The sequence below is a fragment of the Pan paniscus genome, chromosome 13 (assembly GCF_029289425.2).
Source record: "Pan paniscus chromosome 13, NHGRI_mPanPan1-v2.0_pri, whole genome shotgun sequence".
Classification (NCBI taxonomy): domain Eukaryota; kingdom Metazoa; phylum Chordata; class Mammalia; order Primates; family Hominidae; genus Pan; species Pan paniscus.
This window is the reverse complement of record NC_073262.2, coordinates 54486710-54498749: the sequence shown is the minus strand read 5'-3', so window position 1 is coordinate 54498749 and position 12040 is coordinate 54486710. Positions and strand designations below refer to the sequence as shown.

Below are 12040 nucleotides of genomic sequence, written 5' to 3'. Positions count from 1 at the left end.
CACTCCACTCCACACACATGCACCCAGTTGATGCCTTAAGTTCCAGTTAGAACCTCATTGATGTAATCCAATGTGAAACATTTATACTTTAAGTCATTTGTAAATTGTGATTATGTTTGGTCTACTTTACTGAGAGTAGGCTTGCCTAGGAATAGAGGAAATGTAGTGCCATGGCTTCCTAGAGAGGTGGTTGGAAAGATGAGAGTTGTCTCTAGAATAATGGCGATGGGGAAGGCGAGTATAATGGCACACTTCTGCTGGTCTTGCTAGGATGTTCTTTTGACTTCTGAGAAAGTATAAAGTGCCATGCACTGAATTATGCCATAGATAGAAGGGTGAAATACAGAGTATATTTTTTCCTATAATTTTTTTTTTCCTTTTTTGAAAAAAAATCACTGGTGTTTTCTCTATTTCAGAGCACAAAGTTATCATTGTTGGGCTGGATAATGCAGGGAAAACTACCATTCTTTACCAATTGTAAGTATTAACTATCTTAAAAATTATTTTATTTCTAGTTACTTTTTTGGCCTGGGTGATAATCAATGAATGCAGTAAGAAATTACATGAAACCTAAGTTACCCTGTAAGAAAGCAGGTTGGCTATAAACCTGGAGCCAGATCTCAGCAATAGTTAGTAGAAAGCAAGAAATTTATATGATACTGAGCATATAGTTGGCATTGAGTTGTCCACTTGTTTTGTGCTAAAGCTCTTTTGTTTGTAGAAAGTAGAAAAATATGGCCGGGTGCGGTGCCTCATGCCTTTATCCCAACACTTTGGGTGGCAGAGGTGGGAGGATCGCTTAAAGCCAGGACTTTGAGAAACCGCTTGGATCACATAGTGAGATGCCATCTCTTTATAAGATATATATGAATATATATATATTTTAAAATTAGCTGGACGTAGTGGTGCACACCTGTAGTTCCAGCTACTCAGGAGACTGAGGTGGGAAAACTGCTTGATCCTATTCAGGAGGTCAAGGCTGCAGTGAACCTCATGCCACTGATTATGTATGATCACACCACTACACTCCGGCCTGGGTAACATTTAAAAAAAGAAAGTAGAAAACTATAAAGTAGAAACTATAAAGTTTCCTGGAATGACCTAGTATATGCCAGATAGCCTACGACCTAGTTCCAGCCCTGTTTAAACCCTCACTCATGTTGTAAACTAGTGGGAAAAAGATATTTAGTTATAAATTATAAAAGGAGGTCATGCTGATTTGTCCTTGATTAAAAAATTGTTCAAGCAAGTTAGCTTCCTTGCTAATTGTAATGTATATAAACTTTTTTCCCCAGTTCTATGAATGAAGTTGTACATACATCTCCTACAATAGGAAGTAATGTAGAAGAGATAGTGATTAATAATACACGTTTCCTAATGTGGGATATTGGTGGCCAAGAATCTCTTCGTTCTTCCTGGAACACTTACTATACTAACACAGAGGTAATGTTTCTTACAATATTTAAAATTCTATAAACAGAATGCTTGGAAAACATCTAGATTTGAGTCCTTATAGTTAATCTTTTTGAAATATCACAGTATGTTAATACATAGAGAGTTTAAGCGGAGTAAAATCTGATTTCCTATTCCAAGGTCATTGTTCAATATGTCCACTATCATTGAACCTCTATAGGGAGAATTGGTGGTTAATTATGTTCTGATTGTGTATTGATCTCAGAACTTGTCTTTAATAGTTTTTTTAATGACTTCCATCTCATAGTTTATAATTTCATTTCTCTCTATTTATGTTTGACTGAGTTTAGCTCACCAAATGAGAGGGTTTTGATGGATTGAATCCTAGCCAGTTTTACTATTTTCTTTTACAAAACACAATTGCACATTAAATAATTGTTTTTCTTTTGATTATAAGGCATTTTAGACATAATCATATCTTTTTATTTACACATTATTTCCCAAAGGAAATTTCAGACCTTTGACATTTGAGTGCTTCATTGCATAGACCTGTGAATTAAAAGACTGACCGTTGTTTTTGTAGTGTTCATTATTACAGGTTAATAAAGCGTGGTTTATATGTATATAAAGCTGACTTTTAAGTCATTAAGAAACCATTAAGTGTATCTGACAACTTGATTTCCTAACACTGCATTAGGCATTTAATCATTTTTTTATAAGGGAAGTTATGTATGATTATAAAGGTATATATGCTACTGTATACATAATGCTATAGGTTTCAAATTCATGCCAACAGCCTGAAAATTAATAGTTTTATTAAAATACCTTGGAATAAAATGGGCCTTACAGTGATAAAGCCACCTATCAGTAAGCTGTCAAGTGAGAGGAGAGGTAAAGTAGCAGTTCTCTCATACATCTGCCTTTTGGTTGATGAAGTCTGAAGAATTGAAAAGATCCAGAAAATCATAATAATTTATTTAAAAATTAAGATCTAGGTCCAAAAAATAAATAGTGCATGTTACTAATAGGCAGTCAGAACCAACTTGGGCATCATAAATGCTATCATAAAGTGAGTAAGTTAAATCTCCGTCTGTTCCTGCTGATCTCTTGCTTTTGGGTGCTCACGGAGTTGAGGAAGAGCTGCGGTGGAGCTCAGTCCTGCACAACAATCACAAGTCTTCCATCGCACCTTCTGATACCAGTCTCATCATCAGTTTATGAAGGGGTTGTGCTTGCAGGTAGCAGGCGATACTTATGTAAGGAAGAGAGCTTGTTTTTAGATAGAGATTTATTCTTTCAGTTGGTTGAATTTTTTTTTAATTGATTTCTTTATCTTGTCACATTACTTTACTCCCATACCCATGCCCTTTTAGGTGTTCAGATTGATATTAATAAATAATATCTACCTGGAAGTAATAAATTCAGGATCATATTGCATGTTTTTCTTGTTGATTTGTAGTGCAAATAGATGGATATAGGTCCATTAGCATTCAAGATACTAGTTTAGAAAACAGACATGCGTTATATATATTAGTTAGAATGTTAATATCATATTCTCTTTTCTCTTAAAAATTAGTAAATATATTAAAATCGATCAGACCTTTTGGCTTCACAATGTATAGGTAGCTCTGATTTTCCAACAATACCATAAGATTCCAATTTCTTGATATTAATAGCCTGTATGTCAAATAAACACATTATAAATTTTACAGATACCAAATTGTATAATCACTAATAATTTTTTTGTAATTATTTTAGTTTGTAATAGTTGTTGTGGACAGTACAGACAGAGAGAGGATTTCTGTAACTAGAGAAGAACTCTATAAAATGTTAGCGCATGAGGTAAGTAAGTAGTCTTTTTACATTAGATATGGGGAAGGGTATGGGAATCGATATTTTGTTTTCTAGTTTCTCATGAGGGTGCTATCAATTTCAAATTTTTAAAAATAATTAGTTATTTGCTGGCCACACTGCTCAATTACTCTGACATCTCCCAGTTTGGAAGTGTATCCAGAAGCAGCAGAAAGATTATGGAGTAAGTTGCAGAACTTTATTTCACTTATCCTAGATACATTTGGTTTCACAATTTTCCTGGGCAAAAGTAATTTCTATAAGTGGCTTTCATTTTGCATTTTGAATAGATTAATTATACAGAGGATTATCATTGGAAATGAGATTTTAAAGTACCTGGGTGCTTAGCAATTCTTGATTGTTACTCAGCAGACTAATATTTAAATGTAATTGCTGTTAGGTTTCTCTGATATTGTCTCTTTGACTAAACAAAACTAGATGACTAGCCACATTTTCTTAGTCCTTGAAAAATAACCTGCCAGGCACAGTGGCTCACTCCTGTAATCACAGCACTTTAGGAGACTGAGGTGGGGGGATCGCTTGAGCCCAAGAGTTCAAGACCAGCTGAGCAACATGGCAAGACCCCGTCTCTACGAAAAATAAGCAAAATTAGCCAGGTGTGGTGGCATGCACCTGTAGTCCCAGCTACTCGTGAGACTGAGGCGAGTAGATCGCTTGAGCCCAGGAGGTCAAGGCTGCAGTGAGCTGTTCTTGCCACTGCACTTCAGCCTGAGTGACAGAGTGAGACCTTGTCTCAAAAAATAAAATTAAAAATAAATAAGTAGAAATAAAAATAGATTTAAAAATTAAAATTTTTTAAATAGAAAAATATTACGGTAACATAAATTTAAAAAACTGAATAATATAGTCAACTTGATAACTATAACATTATACTGTTTATATAGTATTTAGTAAAATTGATTATTTTTGGATATCTTATTGCAGATGCTACTTTCTCAACTCATTTATAGATAGGAATAGAAAAGTTAATATTTAGATATATAGAGTTTTTTATTTCAGTGGAATTTTTTGCAAAGCTTAGGAAAACAGGGATATCTTTGTAGTGAAGTTTTATGTTAATTTTGTTATTGATTTGATGATTTGCTTTTGAGATTTGCTTTAAGAATTTTGTGTATTTCAGGCAACCTTTCAGGGCTTTAGGGAACCTAAGCTAGTAAAGTAGTTTTGTAAATTGAGGTTCCTCATTTCCTTATGACCACCAAGATGCACCTTTTCCTATTTTGGACTCTAATTCCGGCAGCTGTGTTTAAACCTCCTGGAGATTTACAGAAATACGTCTTGCCATTCTGTGTTCATTCGCCAGATTCATTGCTAGTTGGGATACAAGCAATAAGCCATAAAAGAGGCAGAAGACAAAGGTTTTTTTTTGTTTTTGTTTTTTTCTTTTCAAATTCCTATTTTGCAAAAATGCAGCATTTTTCAGTTTATTCCAAAGGGTGGTTTTATGAAGACTTTGGAAAAAGAAAAACTGATACAAATGTTATTTGTCTCTGAGCTATATCTTTTACTTTGTTAACAGGTAGTCTCCCTATCTGATTTTTACTCTAATTGGCCAATATGCAGCAGGATCAGTATATGAAGAGCCCAGTAGTAGGGTTCAAAGTCTTTGATTTTTACTAGCTGGGGGCATTAACTTACATAGGTCACTTAACATTATCTGTTATGGGTGACTACACTGGGGCCCAGAAAGGTTATGTGACTTGACTAGCTTTTTAAGAGCCAGGTTTTGAACTTGAGTATTCTCATTCAGACTCTTTATTAGCAGAAGTAAAAAGAAGACATAAGTAGGGCCTAGTTGGAAAGTGAAAGGAGACTGAATGAGGAGATGACCAGAGAAGAAAGGAATTACAGATGAAGTTGGGAGTTTGAGCAAGCTACTCAGTAGGGTCAAGAAGAGCCAAACAGGCAAAGTTCTGCAGAGAGACAAATGGATCAAAGAGTGAGAATGTGTGAGTGAAAAATAAATGTAGACATGATGTTAGTTGGATGTTTCTTACATACTACATAAATCAACAAAATCTTATTGTCATCACTGATAATGACTCTTTACATTATTACAAAATACAAAACTGTAAAAATTTTAAAATAATTTTCAAAGTTTTATCATAAATGAAGTATACAACTTTAGAACTCATTAATTTTAAAATGGTTCCAAACACCAAAGTCTGAAATTTTATTCAGAATGACTCAACTTCTAGGAGTTACCTTCACAAATGAAGTTTTTTTGTTGTTGTTGTTGTTTTGATACAGAGTCTCACTCTGTTGCCCAGGCTGGAGTGCAGTGGCACCATATCGGCTCACTGCAACCTCCATCTTCTGGGTTCAAGCAATTCTCCTGCCTCAGCCTCCAGAGTAGCTGAGATTACAGGCGCCCACCACCACGCCCAGCTAATTTTTTTATATTTTTAGTAGAGACAGGGTTTTACCATGTTGGCCAGGCTGGTCTCGAACTCCTGACCTCAGGTGATCTGCCCGCCTCAGCCTCCCAAAGTGCTGGGATTACAGGCGTGAGCGCCCAGTCCCCAAATGAAGTTTTAAGAAACAAATTGACAACTATCTATGGTATATAGAAGATGCTAAGTAAATGTGTCTTGCAATTGCTGTTATTCATCTCCTTGATAAAACTAAAATATATCTTAGACTAGAAATTTGTAGCAGAAGTGGTTTTAAAGTGTTTGAAATGGTTTATGTACAAAAGATCACCATTGTTCACCTTATACTTTGACCTCTTGTTAAGTCACGTTGATGAACAGCCTTAATTTAATATATCTATTTTCTACTGTTCTAATATATACATATTTGGTTTTGAGGTTATATAATAAAAAGCCAATGAAGATTTTCTTCTCTTTCTAAATATGTAAAAATTGATAAAATAACTTCTTAAAAGTCAAGAACTCTAAATTAAAGTTTGAACCTTTTAGATCTAGAAAAACTGATTTAAGGTATTTGGAGACCTTTTATTAAATGGCTTTGTTTTTTGTGTTTTTCAATTTTCAGTTCAGGGGCTTCTACAAATAATTTCATCATTAAGAGTGAATACAGATTACTTATAATAATATAAACCGTGTGTCCTAACTTGTGCCAAGTATTTGTCAGAAGGTTGTTCCTTCAACATGTCAACATTAGCAAACTTGACCTATATAAGACTTCAGCACACACTAGCAAGATGTACTGAAACTGAGAAGATAGGAAGTTAGGAATTAAATCCCATGGAAAGTCCATCTACTTATTGACTCAGCCACATAACAACTATTGATAATGGTTTCTTTGTGTTTTTTTGAGACAGAGTCTCACTCTGTTGCCCAGGCTGGAGTGCAGTGGCGCTATCTTTGCTCGCTGCAACCTCCACCTTTTGGGTTCAAGCTATTCTCATCCCTCAGCCTCCCAAGTAGCTGAGAGTACAGGTGTGCACCACTACACCTTGCTGATTTTTATATTTTCAGTTGAAACGGGGTTTCGCCATGTTGGCCAGGCTGGTTTCAAACTCCTGGCTTCAAGAGATCCACCCACCTCGGCCTTCCAAAGTGCTGGGATTACAGGTGTGAGCCACTGCACCTGGCTGATGAATGGTTTCATTTTCTGTTTAGGAGAAAAGAAAAAATATTTACTGTATATCCTTGATAATGACTATATGTATACAAGTTATACTTTATCTCTTCAAGTTTTTTGCCTTTGATATAGGCAGGTGAACTGAAATATAGGTGAAACTAGTTGAACATGAAATCTTAAAATTGCAAACATTGTAGCAGTATTCCTTTCTGACCATACTTATTGAGATAACTATATAAACTGTGGTAGCATTAATAGCTGCCATCCTGCAGAGGGCACTGTAATTAAAGTCAGTCTTGATTGTTATATAAAATATTTTACATAACTCCTTTAACCAAATAAGAAATACAAATATACTACTAATGTTTTTATTTGCATCAGAAAGAATCATCAAAACTGTATTCTAACAAAAGTCATTTTGTATCTGCTGAAGATTTTATTTATTCAAACACATACACACATTATTGAAACCAAAATATCTCAGTAAAATCCCTAAGAAGACAAATGCCATTCAACAGTTGTGAAAACTTGCAAGTGTGGCACCAAAACCTTAATTTTATATCTCTTAATATGTAACAGGCAGAATTTTATGAGGGTTTCACTTGCTAATTGAGTACATCCTTCATGGATTCTTGGCCCAGTATCCATGTAGGGAATTTAGGGTATTTATTAACACCCTCAAATTGTACATAAACTTAAAAAAATTTTGTGTATATGCATATGTGTGTTTTGGGGGGAAAGATCTGTGATTTTGAACAGATTATCAAGGAAGTCCCTGGCTTTAAAACTGGCAGGTAGAGAGGAGTGGGGCAGGAAGAGACTAAGAACTTTTGGCCTGTTTAGTGAGTAAAACATTATACCAGTTATTTGGAGTGTGCACAATTACATTCGGAAAAGGGTTAATGCAGTAGGTGTCTTGCTCAGATCAGATACTCAGTAAAAGATATGAGGAACAAATTCAGAAAGCTTAAAGAACTTGCCTCTGAGTCATAGCATTGAAGTGATAGAACTTCTAATTGGGGAAACTTGATAAGTTTAATGCCACTCCAAGATGGCCGTATTACATATTCAAATCTAAGAAAATTTCATATACAGCGACAGAAATTAGGGTGAATAGGATTGGTTTAGGATAGAACTTCAACTGAGAATTAAGCCCTAAGGTTTTAAGGCATACATTATAATGAATTCATTTATTTCCTATGCAGCTAGAAGGTACTAGCTGTGTACATTATTGGGAGATTTGCAATGTAGTCACTCATCGTTTTCTTTGGAGCTTAATTCTCTTGTGGAATCCTGATTGGGAAAGGCTGGTTTAGGAGGTTGGAGGGAAGGAAATACATGCAAGAGAAATGATTTGAACAACATAGAGATGGCAGTGCCCAAAACTGTTTAGAGAGCAGTAGGATAGGTTGCTAATTACAGCAGAGTACTTATATAGGAGTGATGTGAGGTAAAGCAGAAAAGTATAGGCAAGATAAAATTTTGGAGAGCTCTCAAGTATTAGGCTAAAAGGTAGTTCTTAGCCATTTAAGCCTAATTTTGGATTTAGGGGGTGGGTGGTATATATACTGGGAAACATGACTGTTAAATACAGCAGTTAGGACCATAAAAAATTGTTGTCTGAGACTATAAGAAATATGTAAACACATACAAGTATAAAAAATGTGTTATCAGCCTAGGCACTGAGATGCTTTTATGTCACATAGTTGAGAAATTCTTGTTTACTAAGATTGTGAAAAAGATTCTGTTAATTAAGTTGAAAAATACGTGGAAAATGTATTGGCCTTTACAGTTTTATTTGCTTTAATAGGACCTAAGAAAAGCTGGATTGCTGATTTTTGCTAATAAACAAGATGTTAAAGAATGCATGACTGTAGCAGAAATCTCCCAGTTTTTGAAGCTAACTTCTATTAAAGATCACCAGTGGCATATCCAGGCATGCTGTGCTCTAACTGGCGAGGGGTAAGACGTCTTCCTCTTAAATGTTATTGAACATTTATTTTGCTTAGTAACATGTATATCTTCTTTAAACTCCTAAATATTTAAGGCTATTGTGTATAAAACATCGTAAGGGACAGACGTAAGCTGTAGTTCATGTCTATAATCAGAGATTTTTTAGGGTGGTTCTGTAAATAGTAAAACAATATAAATATAATACACATAAACCTACTGAACATGGAAGCATGTAGCTGTTATAATTGCTATAGGAGCTCAGAGAAATGGGAGTATCAGTGAGAGCTGGAGAAGTTAGGAAATACATTTTACGATGATGGTGGAACTGAAGACCTGACACGTGCCGAGCATGTCCTATGTCTGGAGTGTTTTCCATATAGTGCTTCATTTAATCCCCATAACAGTCCTACAGAGTAATTGTTTTTAAGTGATATTTTCTGCATAAAGAAGCTCAAATCAAAGAGAATTCATGTCTGAGACTACTTTGGGGTTATTTACTGTTGGAACTGATGCACTTAAACAAAAGAAGGATTGGGGGAATTGGAGAGAGTGTAGCAATGATGGTCCTTGGTTCTGGAATGATAGGTGTTGGAAGAGAAGTGTGTGCCTATAGTAGAAATTTGCCCTGTCTAGCACTCAGAGATGAAAGTATTTCAAGAAGGAAGTGGTGTGGTCAGCATTGTCAAATCTAAGGTCAAGGACCAGGAAGATGGAGAGGATGCCATTGAATTAACAACAAATGAATACATTCAACCAGTTTATCAGAACAAATTCTGTGCATTGGGAAAGTGGGCATGAGGTAGTTTAAAGAGGAGGTAGATTTTAGGAAGCAAAAATAGCTTTGTAAACTCTAGAGTGTGGCAAGAAGAGGAAGGAAAGATAAAATAGAGGAGGTTGGAAATAGGATAAAAAGCTAAAAGGAGGACCAAACTAAAGTACAATTTTTGTTGCTATTTTTCCAAAATATGGTGCATCTGTATATATAGTCATGCACCCTATAATGATGTTTTGGTCAGTGATAGACCACATATATGACAGTGGTCCCATAAAATTAAAATACTATATGTTTACAATAACTGTTCTATTTTTAGATATGTTTCAGTACAAAAGTTCTTACTATTGGGTTATGGTTACCTACAGAATTTAGTACAGTAACATGCTGTATAGGTGTGTAGCCTGGGAGCAACAGGTTGTATAGCACAGAGCCTAGGTGCATACTAGGCTATACCATCTAGGTTTGTGTAAGTACACTCTATGATGTTCACACAATGATGAAATCACCTGACACATTTCTCAGAATGTATCCCTGTCATTGAATGATGCATGATTGCATTTAAAAGCAGAGGAAAAAAGAAATAAGTGATGAATTCTAAATAGAGGTCTTAAGTTTGGGGTTGAGGTTCTTGAAGTGTTAGGAAAGGACAAAAGCATGGGGTATAGATGAATTAGCTGAAGTGGGAGAAATTGTTTTCCTTTCAAGACCACGATGAAGGGTGAACCAAATATAATGAATTATTGAAGCCAAATCTTAATAGAAGGCACTATTACTGACATTTGGAAGAGCATAGTTAGAACCTTAAAAAAGGTTTTTTAATTAAAAAAAAAAACTGTTCATTAAAAAAATCACAGATAATACCAATTATGCATGTATTCATTTCAGTAAAAATATGTTAAGTGTTTCTTTGTCAAATAGTCTAATATATATATCTTTGTCAAGCAAAAGCATGGATTTATAATATTTGGCAATAAAGACACGTCATCTAGGATTGACATAAGATTTAATTTATATACTTTGATAATTGTATGGAAAATGTATCATTAGTATAGATATTAACTCAATTTCATTTTAAAAAGAGGTAAAGCAATTTTGTTTTAAAAATAGGAAAGTAATAGATGAGTTTGGTTTTGAGAGAAATGTTCTGTTTTTGTTTTATAGTTCACCTACCTTGATCTAAATTATTGGTTTTAGTATTGATTAGCGTTTTGATTCAGTGGATTGGAGACCACAAACTTCAGTGTGTGGCTTCATTTGACTCCTCCTTTTCCCATTTGCTAACATTGCCAACCCTGGGTTTCCTCTGTAACATTGGAAGGATTCTGATCTCAGTGTTGTAAAGATTAATTAAGAGAATGGATATTAAGTCAGTTTCTAGTTTGCTATTAGGTAACTACTGTTCATTTATCAGTTTGGAGTTAATCTCTTCATCTATTATTTTTGTGTACTGTTTCCTATCAGTAGTTTAAAAGTAATGAATCTAGTCACAGGAGAAAAGTATGGGACAACCACCCCAAAACAACCATTTATTTACCTCATTGCCATCTTTTTTCTATTTGTGTCTTCTTTTACGTTATTAGACTCATACTTAACAAAAATCTGAATTGAAAAAAATTTAATATTGTAACATAGTTTTTTATGTCTGCAAAAGCTTGTCATAGATAATAGTTAATACTTATAACAGTTCTTCATTTTATTGTAACTTAATGTGTACAACCATTTCTCTCTTGCTCAACTTTTAGTTTCTTTTCCCACAGTGAACATCGTTTTCTATATTTTGGGTTATGTTCAATTACCACTTGTTCAGTGATAACTGATGTTACTGATAAGAAATTTTATTGCCTTCAAAAGTTTTACATACTTACATTTTATAATATTTATATAACATATTATGTGTATACTTTGTTTTAATAACTACAATATATATTTTGTTGAATATCCTGCCATTTTTCATTTATATCATGAGCATTTTATCCTATTATAAAATGGTTTTATTTCCTCCATTTCCTGGTGATGAGAATTATGAAATCATTTTTTAAAGGAAAATTTTAAATATTTCATCATACAAATGTCTTGTAATTTATTTTTTTCTGTATTTTTAGACAAAAATTATTTTCCTATTAAAAGTACTTTAATGAACAGTTTTGTATGTAAGTCTATGTTTATGTCTGATTTTCTTTTTTGGGATACATTTCTAGAAGTAGAAAAAAGGATGCAGAGTATTGATATTTTAAATATTTTTGATACGTATTGCCAGATATATTTTTGACATATGTTGCTTTCTGTGGGCACTCATTGTATAATTATAAAGCTTTTTTAAAGTGTCAGACAGCGTTCTGGGCGCTAGAGATATAACTGAACCAAAAGAGCACAGATGTATTAGCTGGGTGTGGTGGCACACGCCTGTAGTCCCTGCTGCTGGGGAAGCTGAGGTGGGGAGATCGCTTGAGCCCAGGAGGTCACGGCTGCCATTGATTG

At 34.4% G+C, this 12040-nt stretch overlaps 1 protein-coding gene across 9 annotated transcripts in view; it reads left to right on the top strand.

Moving 5' to 3' along the window:
* ARL5A (ADP ribosylation factor like GTPase 5A) overlaps window positions 1-12040 on the top strand; it is a 41180-nt gene that overhangs the window by 12918 nt on the left and 16222 nt on the right. For all 9 annotated transcript variants that reach the window (XR_004670168.4, XR_004670167.4, XR_004670165.4 and 6 more), the window contains exons 2-5: window positions 417-477; window positions 1296-1443; window positions 3172-3255; window positions 8645-8796. Coding sequence is in view for 2 of the 9 variants with exons in the window: in XM_003832730.7 (XP_003832778.1) it covers window positions 417-477; window positions 1296-1443; window positions 3172-3255; window positions 8645-8796 (445 nt within the window). In the remaining 7 variants the exon portion in view is untranslated. The remainder of the gene's footprint in view (window positions 1-416; window positions 478-1295; window positions 1444-3171; window positions 3256-8644; window positions 8797-12040) is intronic.